Below are 17,366 nucleotides of genomic sequence, written 5' to 3'. Positions count from 1 at the left end.
AGAGATGCCCAGGCCTTCCCATCTACGGGTGAGGAAGGGGCTCGCCCTACCGGCCAGAGCGCTCCTTGGCGGGCCTCGGGAGCCCCGGAGGCGGAAGGGCAGAGCCCCCTCCTCGGCGCTCTCCCGACGGACGCGTCCCGTGTCGAGGGGAGGAGGGCCTCCGCCTGCCCGCTCGGCTCTTCCTGACTGGCAAAGGGAAAAAACTCTTCCCCCCTCCCCCGGCTTGGAGGAGGAGCTCTAGAGCAGAGGAGGGAGGGGGCCGGAGGAAGCTCTGCGCCCGGTTGCTGCCCGCTGGGAATGGGGCGTCCCTCTGCCCCAGCCCCGCTGAACCCGGCTGCGCAGTTAAGGCAGCAGCCCGTTCCCGCGCTCCCCGCAGCGAGGGTCCAGGCTGCTCCACGGCTCGTCCCCCAGGCTGAATTGCCCCCGAGCCCAGCCGGCAGCCTGGAGGCTCAGGGCCTCGGGCCAGTCCGGGCGGCCAGCAGGAGGTCCTGCTCTCCAGACAGCTGGACTCTGCGGGCCCACCAGCGGGTCGCGGCCACACGCGACCGGCAGGGAAGCATCCTCAAGAGGAGAGGCCCGTGCTCCTGCGCACGTGCAGAGCGACCTTCCCTGCAGCCAGCCCCGCGTCTCCCGCTTCGAAGCTCCAGGGACGAACCGCAGCGAGTCGGGCACCGCGTGGGCGGTCCTTGTCTCCGCTGCCGCCGCCTTTCCTGTGGGCTGCGCTGGAGACCAGCCGACCTACCGCCTTCCCAGCCCCCGCCACGCTTCCTTCGGTGTCGGAGCACAAGCCACGCACGCACGCTGGCATCTGGCGAAGCCGGTGGGGGCTGACGCGGCCGGGCCTTGACGTGCCCAGCCGCTTCGGTGCTGCTTGGGAATGCCGTCACCCCAGTTCAGAAAAAGGCATCTGGTCCTCCAGCAGCAAATCTGGAGACAGGTGGGAGGCTAAAGAGAAGCTGTGGGGCGGGGGGCTTGCCGAAAGAGCCACGGCCCCGAAGGCCGGCAGGGGCAGCAGGCAGTGAGAGAGAAGGGAGCCCCCCAACCTGCCAGCCACGAGCCTTGCCCTTCCCCGCCAGAAAGCCAGTGCGCGCAGCCCACCCTCCCCTTTGGACGCCGGTGGGCATCCAGACAACCTGCTGAGCCTCATGTGGGTTATTTGCCAGGGCAGGGAAGCATACATCTCGTTAACCCCCCCCCCCAACACACACACACTCGTAGGATTCCACCCGGGGGCTGAGAGCACCCTGCTCCGAAGCCCAGCTTCTCCCTCCCTCTGCTGGGTGCATTCTGGCCGGTGGACGCTCAGCCTGGATCAGGAGGCTTCCGAGCTGCATTGCCCCGCATTGCCCCACCACGGAGGAGGAGGAGAAAATGGAGGAAGGGGGTCCAAGAGATCTTTGGGCAAGTCCACAATACCGTGGGATGTCTGTGACCCAGGGAGCAGGACAAGAGCAGATGCAGTTACTGGCCACGTTCACACAGCATGTGTAACCAGATCAATGAAAGGTGTAGTGGCTCCATTCACTTGACATACTTGGCTGGGTTAATCTTGGTTAGTTTTCATGGCCAAGCTTGTTGTGGAAACTTGGCCCATTTGGTTAATTAAGGGTGCTAACAGACTCTGTTAACCATGGATAATCCCCTGAATATGTCAGTCTTGCATCGGTTGACTAATGCCAGAATATGTCACTGGCGTATCATGCCAATCGTGGTGCAACGTTATGGTCCGGTGACAATGAGCAGCTGGGTGTGAATGGACGGGGGTCAAGGATGGCGCCCAGAGGCCCAGTTGGGACTGCCTCGGAGGCAGGAAGGTTCTGTCGGGTGATCCTGGCTCCTGCGGCAGGTGGGGAAAGACCCAGCGAAGCACCTGGAGAAGGCCCAAGAACTGAACACAGAGGAGCCTCTGCAGAGGCACCGAAGGCCAGGAGGGAACGGAGCCGGCCAGGCTTTCGTGGCTGGCCACGCCTCGGGGGAAGGCATGCGCAGTATGGGAGCTGTAGTCCTTGGGAGCCATCACACAGAACAAGACGCGGGTGTCCGGCCTCCGCTCTTCCGGAGCTAACGTCTGGCCAGCTGGAAGGGATGCACTGGTGTGCAAATGTGTGAGCTTTAGCCCAGAAAGCAACTACAGTTGCAAAGCACATTTGTCTTTATGTGTCTGTCCCGGAAGAAACAGAGAGTGCAACCCTTGGTGTGCCAAAGCGTTTGCTGCATTGCACAAATGCGGTGAAGTGAGTTTTACACACCTAGCCAAAGCTGGGTTGTGGACATGCAGGGATCTCCCAGCCTCCTTACCTTGGAGGCTGTTGCCACCGGAGGCGAAAAGCCTCTCTCTTCTCCTTCTGCATGGCACACATTCAGCACCAGGGCAGCATCAGGCAGGGCCGGGAATTCCAGCCGGAGCCCCCCGCCACAATCTCTTGCGTCAGCGATTAACACCAGCACAGTCAGGAACCGGGAAGGGGCAGGTCCCCAATCGTCACTCCAAAGCCCATCAGTCTGCAAAGCTTCACAGCTGGGGGGGAGAAGGGGAAGGCATCTAAGCGCACGCAGCCCTTTCAAGAGCCCCCCTTGACTCAGTTGCTGCACACAGGAACTCCCCCCTCACCAACAAGTGAGGCGAAAGAAGCGCCACGTCCCGGGAGCAGCTGTTTCTCCCGCTTCCCTTCCGGTCATTCCTGGCGCTGTAGGAAAAGGAGGGCTGGGAGGCGAGCAGATCCTCGACATCTCTGCAACCTGCAGGATGCTTAGGCAGCTCCCGTCGAGGTGGGGGGGCGTATTCTCTCCCCCCCACACACAGTTATGGGTGGCTCCTACTGTTCTGGCGTTTCACAAGCAACCAAGGCAGGCAGGTTCCAACAGGTGGAAGCGCCTATGAGGGGCTCGGTGAGCTTGACTGATGATTTTAATAATTTGCGCCACATGCAGTTTGTAATGCTGTGTTTCGGTGGTGGCTTTGTGGCACCCATTCTGCCCGGAGCCCACTTGAATTGACAGAGGTTCAGATTTGGTGATGTCACAATTGGTTAGTAAACACAAGTCAACTGGGAGAACAACCAGTCTGTATTCTCCAGAATAGGAATACTTACGAAATAAGGCTTATTATATGGATTGCTATTTACAGGGAGTTTATGTTATACGACCCTTCCATCTTCCTGAGCTGCTCTTTCAATTCTTCAAGGACTCTATGTTTCTTAAATATGTTTTTTCCCCCTGCCAGCCAAATTCCTCAGGTGTCTTCTTATCTCAAAGTCCTTATTTATTTATCTATCTATCGAATTTCTAGGCCACCCAACTCCAGAGCGACTCTGGGCAATTAGACAGCAGAAAGAGAAAACATGATGTCCAAAGAGCCGCAGTTGCCAAGGAAATCAACACGGCCTTCTCCCCGCATCATCTCCAGCCGAAAGGGGCCCATCATACCCCCCAACCCAAGGCCTGTAGAAGCAGCCAAGCGTTTAGAGCTTGCGCAAAGCTGGGTACGGACAGTCCTTTATTTCGGAAAGCTGCCCTTTAGGTTTATTTCATTATTTATTTTAAATAATTGGTTTTGCTCTTGAATTGTCTTTTGTAAAGCCGTTTATTTATTTATTTATATATCACATGCATATAGCTTATACAGTTATAAATGTAAACGATTTTTACTTCTTATGAACCTTTCAGATTTGCCCCTTTTTCAGGTTTGTCCTTTATTTTTTCCGAGAAAGTACGGTCATTGTAGGTATGGTGGGGGCCGTATGGACCTCTGGGGGATGCTGCTCCAGAGCAGTGCTTCTCAACCTTGACAACTTTTAAGATGTGTGGACTTCAACTCCCAGAATTCTGACAAGTACAGAATTCTGGGAGTTGGAGTCCACACATCTTAAAGTTGTCAAGGTTGAGAAGCACTGCTCTGGAGGGTAACCCTGACGACCGACCGAGCTGGCCTGCATCCGGGGTCCTGCTAGGTGACCTTGCTCAGTCGAAGGAAGTGAAACAAGCTGAGTCTGTCTGATCCCATGGGAGACAGACGGTCCCTCAAACTGCCGTTTTACTCTTTGCTTCTAAAAATCTGGAGCCTGGGAGCACCTTTTCCAACTAACACCTTTTATTTAAGGCATGAGCTGCAGCTCGCTTCATCAGTTGTATAGAGTGGCTTGACTGATGTGGGGCTTAAATTGGGATGAGGCAGGGGGGGAAGACAGGTTGGTTATTCCACGTGAAACAGATTACAAGTACCTTAGCCATCGTAGTGGGTTAAAAACCCACTGTGTTTCTAAGGACCCCTCCACCAGGTGTTTTCAGCTACACGGACCACCAGGAGGCACCCCAGGCAGGCTTCATCCTATTGGGACCCATCAGATGTGGGCAGCCTGATGTTGTTCTATGGGGTTCAACCCCTCTGCTGGGAATTAACTCACAGACCTTTGCAGGTTAGACAATCATCTGCAGTGCCCTTTAAGAACTGCCCTTTAAGAAACTGCCCTTTAAGAACAATCCAGGTCCTGGTACACACTCAGTGGCTCCAGGAAGGGATATCTAGAGGCTCTCAGGACAGCCCATGCGGTCCATCGTCCCGTAAGTGCCGTGCAATTCTTAAGACCCCATACATGGAGGGATGACATAAAACAACATCTGTACCTCTCTGCTTCGAGAGCGTAAGGGAAGGTGGACTGCGTAGGCCGTTCTGAGAGCTTCACCACGTGCTGATTTAATTTACAGTTCTTCCCTCCCATCAAGTTCTCTTAACTTTCCGGTAGCTAAACAAGCTTTGGGGCTGTTTTCCACCCAACCTCCATTCAGATGGAACATGGTGAAAGAGACTGGCTCCAGCTCAGCAAAGGAGAGGTTTATTTATTCAAACTATAAGCTGAATAAATTAAGGGGAACTGGATTGGAAGAAGATGAGCGTGGTTTTAAAACTGGAGGAAGAAACATCAATAACCTGCGCTGTGCCAGTGACACTACTCTGATAGGGTGAAAATGCAAAGGATCTGCAACTCTAGTAATAAAAATGTAGTGAAAAAAATGGAACTAAAATTAAATATAAAGAAGACCCAACTAATGACAACAGGTACAGCAGCCGGCCTCAGAACTGATAATTAGCAAATCGAAGCGGTGGAGAGCTTCTGCCTTTTAGGATCAACCATCTACGGGAAAGGAACAAGCAGTCAAGAAATACGCCACGGGCCAGCTCTTGGTAGAGCAGCCATGAAGGCCGTGGAAAAATCTTCCAGCGCCATGATACGTAGAAAGAAATGAATCATGCAGGGAGTGGCTTTCCCCGTGATCTCTACGGAAGCCAAAGCTGGGCTTTAAAGAAGCAGGGCAGGATGCCTTTGAGCTTTGGGATCAGAGAAGACCCTGAGAAGACCGCGGACGGCCCAGGAAACAAAACAACGGATCATTGAGCAAATCCAGCCAGAGTTCTCACTTGAGACACAAATGGCCAGGCTCAAACGGTCCTACTTTGGACACGTGATGCTGTGATGCTAGGAAAGGTGGAAGGAAAGAGAAGATGACAACCGGCAGCAGAGTGGAGGGACTCAGCAACAAAAATGGAAGACAGGAAGGGCCCAGTTAGGGTCAGATCCTCCTGAGGAAGATGTATCTGCGTGGCTGCTGAGAGCTGGTGGCTCATAATCAAATCAAATCAACATGTAAGAAGATTTAAAACTCAAAGGAAAGCAAAAAGCAGCAAGAGGGAAGATGAACGTAATCGCCAAGAAGGCCTACGAGCAAGCAGCAAGTACCTGCAGGATGCAAGTGAGAAGCCCCAAACCGCACAAGCCAGCTCAGTTCACAAGCAAAAGGGGCTTTTTGGCCATGTCGGTAGAAAAAGGAAGAAAACCGGGCCCATTGCTTCAAGATGCTCACCCAAACACATCACTTGCTGGCTTTTCACATGACTGTGTAGTTCATATTAATAAATTATTATTACTACTACTACTGTACTACTACTATTACTATTACTTCTTTAGCAAGGCATGGTACAAATTAAAGTTACAAAACTCTACCCAATAAAATTAGTTCACAGCAAAATGGCTAATCCAGTTAACAAATAGCAACACTAAAACAAACTAAGCACTAACAACCATGCCCATTTAAAATAGCACCCTGTGATATGAGGAGCTTGTCACATAATTAAATTGAAACGGGTATTTACCAAGGAGCCTTTCGGAGTAACGAGCGTGCGATGGGGTAACCAAACCCTACACAAGCCTACGAATCGCGGCAGACCGCTCCGTTGGCTTGGTGGGTCCTTATAGGGCTTTCTGAGACCTTGAGACTTCCACAGAGGTGAAGGCAGGAGGAAGCTGGTTCCGGCGTGTGGGGTCAGCTCCCCCTGAAGGCCGGGAACGAACTGGGAGGCTGAATAAATAAGGGGAGAGGAGCCTCGATTCCCTCCTTTGCCAGTCTTTTTCAGCCAGAGGCTTCCTATCCTGTGCATAGTTCTGCACGAAGACAAGGAGATGTTCTTCCACCCTCATTTTCCTAAGGAGGTTTCACGGCTTGATGCGGCCAGGGCAATCAGTCTCTCTCTGATCACCGCGCCCATCCTTCCACCTCTTCAGAAATATCAACAGAGAGGGAGGCCCCAAAACCTGTCCTGAAGCTCCAGAGGGTAGGAGCTCTTCCTGAGCTCTTGGGCCACCTTCCTCCACCTCTTTGTGTCCTGATCCCGGCTGCCTCTTCTCTCCCTCCAGGAGCACTTGCCTAATCCGGGGGTTGGACGGGGTATGGCACCATCACGCTGGATGCCCAACAACCCTAGAGAAGCCTGTCAGCTGGGCCATCCTCACCCCTTGGGCCAGCTGTGCCATGTGGGAAACAGTCCTACACAGGATAGCTTGTGAATTGGTCAAGGGATCCTCTGATTTCCCTCCAGAATCCAAAATCTTCTCTCCTCCCTCAACAGAGCCAGGAAAAAAAATGGGAATGCGATGCTCGGTTTCCGAAACAGCAGGCAGAAAGACAGGTTCATCCGTTAGGAGAAGTCAAAGATCTCGTGCCTCCCAGGCAGACAGTTGCAACTGGGCCCCTTCCGGGTCACCCCCCGCCAGCGAAGTCCCAAGCACTGAGACCAGGCCCCGGTGGGCATCTCTGGGGCAAAGTAAGGGGGCATGCCGGCCACACTCCTCAGCTGGCAAACCACCTGGTGCTCTGGAAATGAGCAGAGCCCGACGTGGCCTACAGGCACAGGGCCCCCCACAAGCGGGGGGAAGAAGGCCAGTCCCTCTTCCCAGCAGGCAGGCAGTGAGCTCTGCAGCCGTTCCTGCTCTCACCTGGTCCGTGGGTGCAGCTCTGCTCCGAGACTGGCCCGGCGGTGACTGCGGGGTGGCCGCCAGGAGTCCACAGAGGGGATTCCCGCCAAAGCCCCCCTGCAGGGCAGCCTCCCCCAAACCCGCTTCTGCCACCGGCAGTTGAAGGGAACCACTGCAGGGGGGCAGAGGTGGGAGAAGCTGAAGATGGGGTGGGGGCGGGCGGCAGCCTGAGCCGCAGGCCTGGCATTGCCAGCGACCGCCCAAGATGCCTTGTGCCGCTGACCCCTCGGCTTTGTGCTAGCCACGGCTCTCCTGCTCATCCACTCACCACTGACCACTTTGGAGGCGCCCAAATAGCCCCTGGGGAAAAGCCCCCCACCCACAGCCCTCTGTGCTCGGGTGCTGGGGGAGGCACGACCTGCAGTCTCCTCTGCAGCTGCCAAGAAAGGGCAGGTCAGCAGCCTCCGAGGCAGCAGAAACAGACCGGGGCAAAACCACACTTGCCTTCGCCGTGGCTAATTGCCCAGGCCACGTTCTAGCACCAGGCTAAGCCACAAACCACTTCTCCTGCCTGGTACCCAAGCACTGCAGTAAACTTAAGCACCCCCCCAAAAGCCCCTCCAAATATGCAAAGGGGAATGAGGCCCAGGCGTTTGGCCCCAGCCAATGGACGCTGCAGCCGGGGCGGAGTCAGAAACCACAACGGTGGGGCTGACGCTGAAAGCTCCCCATCCAACGTGGCAGGGCTCACTGCACTCAGGCAGCTTCTGGCGCAGGGTGCTGTCTGTCTGGCCCTGCGTGATGCGAGAGCACCTACCCTGGTTCATTTGGTAACCCAGGGAAGCCTTTCCCACGCCCGCTGACCAGGCCTGAGCAAGGGACCAGGGAGGGAGGGTGTCTAGGCACCACTTGGCCAGGAGGATCTCAGCCCTGGGGGCAGCCCCAGCCCGAATAAGCAGCCCCACCAAGCAGCCGACGTGCTGGGCACCAGACCTGGGCCTTTGGGTGGAGCCTGCGAGTGCGATCCAGTTTCCCCGGAGGCAGTTCAACCAAGAGCTCCGGGAGGGGGCAATTAGACTCCTGGGCACTTGTGCCACAAGGCCCTCCTGCCACGGCGCTCTGGTCACTGGGCGCTCCAAGGCAGCTTAGAAAGGGAGGCCTCCAGAGGGAACCGGGACAGGTCTTGCCACTCCCGGGGCAGGGCCGCAATGAAACCAGGTTGCCCCTCGGAAGGCTGGGCGGGCGGGCAGGCGCAGAGCTCTCCGTTCAGTTGGGGTGCTGAGCCTCAAGGGGGACGCCCATGGGCCAAGAGCAGCCCCAGAATGAGCTTCGAGAGGCGCTGCACCCTGTGGGCCAGGGCCAGGGCCAGGGCCGGGGCCAGGGCCTCCCCCTCCGCGCCGCGACGCTCAGAGCTGCAGCTCCAGCCTTCGCCAGGTAAACAGCACCTGTGTCAACACCGGCCGGGCGCCTCCGGTGCCCCGAGCAAACAGGACGTGCCTCGCCGGCCGGGCGCTGCTGGGAGACCGTCCTGCCTCGCAGGAGGCCCCCGGGCCCGGCAGCTGCTGGCCTGCTCTTCGCCCCCTCCCGCAAAAGGGAGGAAGCGGCACCTCTGCGCGAGAGCTGCGAGGGATCGGCTCGCCCCGGACCGCGGGGGCCGCCGAGTCGCCTTCTGGCCTCGACGTTTCTTCTCGGGCCCGAGCCCTCTGCACACGGTCCCCGGGATCGCGCGCAAAGCCCTCTCCCCGCCCCAGTCCTGCCGCGACGAACTTGGCCGAGGGACCAGGCTCCGTCCGCCGCGCCTCCAGCCCCGCTAAGCTCAGCGCCGGCCAGACGGGTCCCGCAGCGCTCGGCCAGCGCGCGCCGTCGTCGTCGGGGCCCGGCTCTCGGGCGTGGCGGAGCCCTCCGGCCGCCGTCAGGGGGCGCTCTGCGCGGGGCTCGCTGTCGGCGCTGCCCAGAAACCGCGGCGGCTGCCAGACTCCGCGAGCGGCCGCAGGAAGCGGAGCAGACCGCGGCGGCGGCGGCGGCGGCGGCTCTCGCCCGGGGCTGCGCTGGGGCGACCCAGCGGGGATGGACGCCTGGCGCGGAGGCGAGCCGGGCGGAGCGCGCTGAGCATCCGGGACTGCCCTCCGGAGGCTCGCCGCGATGGAGGAGCCACGGCTGCTCAACGGGTCGCTGCTGTGCCGGCCCGCGAACGGCTCATCCAACAGCTCCTGGAACGGCACCGGTGGCGGATGCGACACCTCCCGCAGATCCCGAGGTGAGGCTCCCGAGCCTGTCCCGCAGCCCCGGGTGAGGGGCAGACTCCCGCGCCCCGCCCCCGCGCCCTCCGCAGCCGCCCCGGCACGAATCCCGGGGCGCGGACCGCCCCCCCCCCCGGCGCGTCTGGCTCCTGCCGGCAGCCCTCGAGGGAGCGCCGGCGCTCTACGACCCTTGCCCCTTCCTCCTGAGGCTGGGCGACCCCGAAAGGCACCGAGACCCACTGGCAAGGCTTCCGCGGTGGGGAAGGACCCGCGTCTCTCCGAGCGCCCAGCTCTTGGCCGCCGCTTTCTGCTTTTCCCAGTCCTTGAAGGGCTTCTGCGCATATGAAGAGTGCATCTCCCTCCCTTTCGGTCCCCCTACCCAGGAATCCCGCCTCGTCGGCTGCTGCAGAGGGGTCCCCTTGGCGCCGGGGGGCGGGGGGGCGGATGGAGGCGCAGCTTTGGACTTCCCGAGCTGCTTGGTGGGTTCTCACAGCCCCGACCCCGAAGAAAGGCACCCCTCCCCAGAGTCGCCCAGGTCGGCCTCCCTCTTTCCAGCAGAGCGGCTGTCAGACTGGACCTTTTGGGAATCTCCAGAGCCGAGCAGGCAAGGGAAGCCTTGCCCTGGCGGGGGTGGGGGGGGCAGCGACATTTTGGACCCTTCTGTTGGGTGCATCTGGAGACCGTGGTCCATGCCTACTTTCCCTCCCCACCCTCTGTTCTGGGTTCCATGGGTCCCAGCCGCCCTGTCAGCAGCACCCAGGGAAAGGCCTGGGGGCAGCAGGTGGGCATGAGAGCAAGGCCAGGCACAACACCCAGCTCCCAGATACCCCTCGAGGTGAAGATCCCAGTCCAGGTTCAAACGGGGGGAGAGAGGGCTTCCTTGCTGTGCCTGCCCTCTCCCGCAAGCGGGCCGTGGGGTACCAGCCTGGCCCTTGACTCCGCTGGGGGGTCCTCTGCTCTGCCCCTTCCAGAGCTGGACCTGGCCGTGAGGGTGCTGCTCTACTCAGTGATCTTCCTGCTGGGCCTGTGTGGGAACGCGCTCGTCATCGCGGTGCTGGTGGTGAACAAGCGCCTGCGCACCGTCACCAACTCCTTCCTGCTCTCGCTGGCACTCAGTGACCTCATGGTGGCTCTCTTCTGCCTGCCCTTCACCATCATCCCCAACCTGATGCACTCCTTCATCTTCGGGAAGGTCATCTGCAAGGCCATCGCCTACCTGATGGGTGAGGGGAGCTCATCCTGGTTCGGAGGGCCAAGCGTTCTCTGGGCCCAGCTGCGTTGCTGGCAGAAGGGCCAGGGTGGGGGGCAGAGGGAAGCCGGCCGGCTCCTGTGCCTTGGCAGCTGCGCCCAAGGCTGCACGGCCTGCGCCCACCTTCGCCCTCTCCCCGGGAAAGGGCAGGGTGACCAGGGGCTGCCTGACCTGCCTCCTCCCCTCCCTCCCGCAGGGGTGTCAGTGAGCGTCTCCACCTTCAGCCTAGTGGCCATCGCCATTGAGCGCTACAGCGCCATCTGCAGGCCATTGCAGTCCCGCGTGTGGCAGACCCGCTCCCACGCCTACCGGGTCATTGCCACCACCTGGATGCTCTCGGCCCTGCTCATGCTGCCATACCCGGTTTACAGCACCACCCTGCCTGTGCCCACCCACCCCCATATCACCCACTGCAGCCACAACTGGCCTGGGCACCACATCAAGCAGGCCTGGTAAGTTGGGGGGCTGGACTGGACTGGACTGGTCGGGGGGGTGCCAGAGAGGAGGGTCCCTCTGGCAGCAGATTACACAGGGCGGCCTCCCTCCTGGCGCAGGCATCTCCGTTCCTGTAGCCTGGGTGCCCAGCCAGGAGGGCTGACCTGCTGCCCGTTGAGGAGAGCCAGCGAGAGTGGAGGCAGGCCCTTGGGGGCCTCACGCGATTGAGCCCTCTCTCTCTGAGCTGAGCAGGAGGGCACAGGCCCAGATGAGACCTGGCAGGGTCTCTTCCCTGGCCAAGCCCTGTTTATGGCAGCGGAGCACGGCAGCCTCCGCCCACCCGTTGGGGGTGAGGCAGTCTTTGGTTCAGCCGTGGCCCTGGCCCATCCTGTGCTTTGCGTGCAGATTGAGCCCCCGGGGTGACATTTCGGTGGGAAGCGTATCACGAGCTGCATTTTTTTCCTGCTGTAAGAATGAGGAAGCGAGTCTGTGTTTTACGCTGGAACTCCTCTGCCACCATTTGGTCTTGGCGTCTTGCATTTTGTGGCAAATGTCACGACGCCCTGCATCAGCATTGCAGATACGAAGCCCCAGTTGCCGGCGTTATTAGGAGATGTCGAAGCCTCTGCCTTAAATGGAGCAGTTAATATGAATTAGACGCCTATCTGTGTTGGCCTGAGGACCAGTTCTAGCTCCGCACCGGATCACCAGCAGTGGACAGCCCAGAAGGCAGAGGGGCGGCACGGTGGCTGGGGGCAGGATCTGTGCCTTCTCTCTGAGGTTCAGAAGGGCTTCCTATGGACATTCCCTTGGAAAATGGGGCTGGGGGCAAAGGAGAGGTAGCAGTTACGAACAGAGAGCTCATGCAGCAAGTAGCATTTCAGGTACAAGGCCCACCTTTTTCCAAACACACATTAGGTGATTCCTAGTTTTATCCCCCATGGCCCACTTTGTCTCAGGCAGCGACCCAAATGCTGGTCCCATCCACCCAGGCATGACTGGTGGGTCAGGAGCACGGAGCATCTGCGGCCAGCCAGTTCTAAGACGAGCTGCTCCACGGCCAGAGTAAGAGAGGGGAGGGGGCGAATGGTGTGCCCTTCTCTCCCGCACAGCTCTGGCCTGGAGGGGGCTGATGCGCGGCCGGGGCTGCCCGCCCCACCCCACAAGCCTGCTTTTAATTGCCTTTAGGCAGACAAGCAAGTTGGCCCAACAGACAGCGGGTTTTCTCCCGCGGAGTGGAGCGATTCCCCTCCGTGCCTTCGGGTTCTCTCGCCACACAAAACAACACTGAGCATGGCTGTTTCGAGCTCTGTGCACAGTTGTGGTTATCTTAAGGATCAACGCTCAGGAATCCCATGGCGGGGAAGGAGAGGGAAGGGCCAAGGGTCACGGGAGGGTTTGGCCAGGGGAAAGGAACTGTTCTCATGACCAATCCGGACTGGAATCTCACTCTCCACTGAGCACAAAACACTTTGGTGGCTGTGGGGCCCCTTGTTTGTCTCCTGCTTTTAGTTTGCTGTTTTGATTTATGCCCTGCCGCTCTATGCACCTGGATGACAAGGGGGAATCACAGAAAGAGGAGAATGAGGCATAAATAAATCAGGCAAATGTCAACAGCCTCATAAATAGGATGTAAAGATTCATGAGGAAGCACCCTCCTTTCCGACAAGTCAAGGGCCCTGTAGAAACACACAGCTGCAGCCGATGATGTTATCTCATTGCATGCCTGTAGAAGGCTCCCACAGGGAGCCAGCCGTGCAGGTCTGGAGGGGGCGACCCCGCACAGGTGGCACCATTGGTGCTCGCCCAGGACTGCCTGCAAGAGATCAAGGCGGCCAAGCGTCTCAGGAGGCGCGAGGGCCTTAAGCACCCAAAGCCAGCAGGGAAGGGGCTTGGCCACGGGTTCCCCACCCACCCGCCAAACTCCCAAAGCCCTGCTCTGCTCTGCCCTTCCCAGCCAGCCCCTCCCGGCTTCAGAGGAGCCACCCTGAGAGCTGGCCGAGCTGCTGCTGCTCACTCTGTCCCAGGATGGGTGGAGTGCCAGGCCCTCTGGCTGAGGATTCCCCCAACAAGGGTGAGGTTGCATATGAGCCCAGGAAATGCAGGAGTCCCTTGGGGGTTCCCCAGGAGACAAGGCTATCGGGGGCGGCTTCCTTCAGGAAGAGGAAAGGCCTTCCCCGTGTTGAGGGTCCCCAGCCTAGACCTCTTAGGCCAAGCCTAGCGGTTCCACTGGCACAGCTTGCTAAGCCTGAGGGGCTTCAACCTGGCTCGAGTGTGTGATCTAACGTGTTGTGCAAATCAGCCTTTTCCACTGGCGTAGGGCTCAGTGCACCGCGCAAAGGGCTTTGTCTTTACTCAGTTCATGCAGGTTCAGCGGCTGGTGTGGCTATCCCCTTTCTTCCCTGCTAGGTATGTGCTGCTCCTCCTCACGCTCTTCTTTGTCCCGGGGCTGGTCATGATAGTGGCTTATGGACTGATTTCCTGTGAGCTCTACAGGGGCATCCAGTTTGAGATGGATCTCTCCCGTGAGGCCAAAGGTGCGTATAAGGTGAAGGAGGCTGGGGGCAAGGGCCCTTTGGAGTAATCTCTGCGTATCATGAGAAAGCAAGCTGAGGTCAAGGAGGCATTTTATTGGGGAAAGCAGCAGGAATTGCACAACTGGGTTTGAGGCAGATACTAGTTTAGTTGATCACGGGGATATAGTAGATGTAATATATCTTTACTTCAACAAATAGCTTCTCATTCTTGTAGACAAGTAACAAAAAATGTAAGGTCCAAGAGACCACTGTGAGGTAGATCCGTAGCTACCTGAAGAATTGCACCCAGCCAACACGCAGTCATTGTGTTCAGGTGGAAGGTCCCGGGCCCCGTCCCACTCGGCCTTTTTATAAACAGCTCAGATGACTCCATAAAGTGACGCTCATCAAATCTGGAGCTGCAGTGGGACCAAAGCTTAATAAAAGAAGGAATCAATATTTAAGCCATTCTTGGCAGGTTTAAATGCTGGACCAAAACCAAGAAGATAAAATTCAGCATAGATAAAGTGAATGCTTGCATTTAGGTTTAAGCAAAAAAAATAAAAATCAAAAGCACAACTGTAGGCTTGTCTTGGCAGCAGCAAGTGCCAAATGATTCTTAAGTGGGTCACAAATGGCGTGTCAATTGGTGGCATAGTGCAACAGTTTAAAACAGCTACGGAGGGTTAGGCTGCGTTAACAGAAATATGGGATTAGATAGCAATTTGTGCTGCCTTGAGGGTGAGGAAGTGTTCAGCGACCCTCCAGGGAAAGAGGGAGAGCGAACAGGCTGGTGTATGCACACCCACAGCTTGAATTTCTGCCCCACCCTGAAGCCAAGGGGAGCAACAAGAAGAAAAATGGCGGCGGGGGGTCACTGTGCATAAGGCAGAAGAATCCAGTCGGTCTGTGGCTCCCGTCTGGACTGCAGCCGATGAAACATTCTGGGTGGCCTTGCTGTCCTGGAGCATCCTGCCTCCCGCGACTCTGCCCCTCGTGGCATTGCAGGCGAGAGAGAGAGAGGGCAATGCTCAGGGAACTGCTCACTGGGTGCCTCTAGCTCCCCCCACCTAGAGACCACCTGTTTGGGCCCCATTTCTGGAGCATCCCCAAACAGAATCACTGGGGCTGCCGGCTAGGAAACCAGTGGGGCACTGAACAATGAGGAGCTGCATTCTGCTTGCCCAACCGCCACGGCACCCTGGAGCCCCCTGAAGCCTCTGCCAGGGCCGGGCATCCTCACAAGGCGCTTCTGAGGTGTGTCTTTGCCTCCCTCAGCTCAGCAGAACGGGGTCACGGAGCTCCTGGCCCCTTGTGATGAAGGCGACGGCTGCTACGTCCAGGTGCCGCAGCCCACAGGGAGCGCGATGGAGCTGCCGGCCTTGACCCCAGAGGACGGCGCCAAGCAGGAGCGGGCCCGCATCAACAGCTCAGAGGCCAAGCTCCTGGCCAAGAAGCGGGTCATCCGGATGCTGGTGGTGATCGTGGCGCTGTTCTTTGTGTGCTGGCTGCCCATCTACGTGGCCAATACCTGGCGGGCCTTCGACCCCATGACCGCCCACCGCGCCCTCTCCGGGACCCCCATCTCCTTCATCCACCTCCTCTGCTACTCCTCCACCTGCGTCAACCCCTTCATCTACTGCTTCATGAACAAGCGCTTCCGGAAGGCCTTCGCCAGCACCTTTGCCTGCTGTGCCATGCCCTGCTGGCACCGGCGCCATCACCCCCCCGAGGAGGAGGCCACTGCCACTGGGGCCTCCTTCTCCAAGTTCAGCTACACCACAGTCAGCAGCATGGCCCCCCCCGAGCACTGAGGCGCTCCTGCCCATCACCGATGCCCAGCGTGCCCCCAAATTCATTATCTGGGGACCCCAAGGCCTTTTCTCTCCTCCCTTCCCCACACTGGGGCTCCCCCTGCCTTCCCCCTGCCCCTTGCTGCCCCTTCAGGCCAAGAAGGAGATTTCTTGTGCCCAAAAGCCTGGAAGAGAGCAGCTCTGTTGAAAGGTGGGGGGGGCAAAGCTGTCTTCTTGCCCACCCCCCTTTGCAAGGCCAGAAAAGAGACCGTCAGCCTGGAGGCCTTTGGCCCCCTCCCAGCTACAAATGTCCCTCCTCTTCCCTGGGCCAAATGGGACCCCCTCCCCGCTCCGAACGCCTTAATTGCTGCAATGCAAAGTCCCTTTTCTCCACCTGCTCTGGATGAAAAGTGGCTGAAAAGCAACTGATGGGAGGAGGGGGCGTAAAATTGGGGACGGGACGTGTGCGGTGCAGCCCCGAGGGGGTCAGGCTCCAGCAAAGCCTCAGTGCTGCCTGAGGTCAAGAGGTGACGCTGACTCAGCCGTGACTCAGCAGCCCCATTGCTGCTGGCTTGCCTTGCAGGGCTGTGGCAAGTCCAGGTGCCGAGTGGCCGAGCTCAGTCTTGCCCCAGGAACGGCCCAGTCCCCGGAGGCCTCCTTCCCTCTGACGCCTGCGGAGAAAGGCTGTTTCCGTCGGGGGGGGGGGGGGGTGTGGCTCTGTGCCACTGCCCCCCCGCCCCCCGGGAGTGGGCTTTGTGGGCCCCGCCTTCCACCAGCGGAAGATCCCCTCCTCCACGTGGGCCGGGGGCTGAAGAGGGGGCTTTTTCTGTAGCTTTCTGTCAAATAAAGTTCTCGAATGGCGCTGCTGCTTCCTGCTGCCGAAGCAGATGGAACAGGCTGATCTGAGTCTCTGGCACAGACTGAGCGGGGGGGGGGGGGGGGACGGGGGACGCCTTCTGTCCCGCCCCTCCCTCTCCTTCCTCCCCCCCCCGCACTGCTGCTTGCCAACGCCCACTGCTGGGGACTGATCCAGCCCTCCTCCTGAGTCATCTCAGGGTGCCAGAGAAGTGGGGGGACCCCCACCCCGCCTGCTCCTTCCTGCCGCCTCCAGGTGGAACTGCTTCTCCTACGCAACACGAAGGACCTGCCGACGCGCAGCCCTCGGCCGCGGTACTCCTCCCCCGGCCAGGAAGGGCAGGCCAGCGCGCCAAGGCCTGCTGCCACCTGCTCTCCCCCCCGCCCCAGAAGCAGCCCGGGAGGCGCCGGCTCAGCCAGAGCAGTGCCTGAGCCAAGCGGGCCTGGAGATGGTTGCTTGAGTGATCGCGGCCTGGTGGCCCGAGGCCGGGGAAGCCCTGTGGCCAGCCAAGCCTCTGCGGCCAAGGGGCAGTGGGCCTCCGCTGGCTCCTCCCACTTGATCCCTCATTGAATCGGCCATGCTAGGGTGGCAGCAAAGTCCCCGGGCATTGGCACAGAGATGGCACTTCCTGGGCAAGCAGGGTGTCTCCACCGCCTTGCAGCCATCGTAAGGGTCTGTAGGTTTTCAGCGGCATAATGGGCAAGCGAAGAGACCCGAGGGAAGCCTTCGGATCCCCGTTCGCCGATGCTTTTTGACCCCGATGGAAGCCTAGGAAGGGCCCAGGACCCCTTCCTCTTCTCTTCCTCAGCAGCTGATTGGAGAGGCCCCCGATGCCTGTGGGTAGCCAGGGGGCATGGGTAACCGTGCCCTCCATGAGAACTCGGTGACCGGATTCACCCACGCTGCCGGACTAGCCTGGGATGGGGTGGGCCGGTTGGTAGCTCCACGTGTGGTGGGAACCCGGGCGCCCCACGAAACCGGAATCTGACGTGTTGGTTTCAGCTGCGCCTGCCGGGGAGACGTAGCATCT

General features: G+C 59.1%; 1 protein-coding gene across 1 annotated transcript; it reads left to right on the top strand.

Moving 5' to 3' along the window:
- The first annotated feature begins 9,315 nt into the window (after positions 1-9,315).
- Positions 9,316-16,184, top strand: CCKBR (cholecystokinin B receptor). Its single transcript, XM_088140832.1, has 5 exons — positions 9,316-9,504; positions 10,459-10,710; positions 10,933-11,188; positions 13,581-13,708; positions 14,966-16,184. The coding sequence occupies exons 1-5, from the start codon at positions 9,390-9,392 to the stop codon at positions 15,499-15,501; spliced, it is 1,287 nt and encodes a 428-aa protein (XP_087996958.1). The 5' UTR covers positions 9,316-9,389; the 3' UTR covers positions 15,502-16,184.
- The last annotated feature ends 1,182 nt before the right edge of the window (positions 16,185-17,366 follow it).

Source organism: Python bivittatus, unplaced genomic scaffold (assembly GCF_059951505.1).
Source record: "Python bivittatus isolate LINGU-HERP-01145 unplaced genomic scaffold, Pbiv_v1 ctg000340_np1212, whole genome shotgun sequence".
Classification (NCBI taxonomy): domain Eukaryota; kingdom Metazoa; phylum Chordata; class Lepidosauria; order Squamata; family Pythonidae; genus Python; species Python bivittatus.
This window is presented reverse-complemented; position numbering and strand designations above follow the sequence as displayed.

Excerpts from the sequence above, each read along its gene's own strand:
- CCKBR (XM_088140832.1), top strand. The coding sequence starts at position 9,390 with ATGGAGGAGCCACGGCTGCTCAACGGGTCGCTGCTGTGCCGGCCCGCG. Across the intron at positions 11,189-13,580 it reads CACCACATCAAGCAGGCCTG|GTATGTGCTGCTCCTCCTCA; the intron begins GTAAGTTGGGGG and ends CTTCCCTGCTAG. Across the intron at positions 13,709-14,965 it reads TCTCTCCCGTGAGGCCAAAG|CTCAGCAGAACGGGGTCACG; the intron begins GTGCGTATAAGG and ends TGCCTCCCTCAG.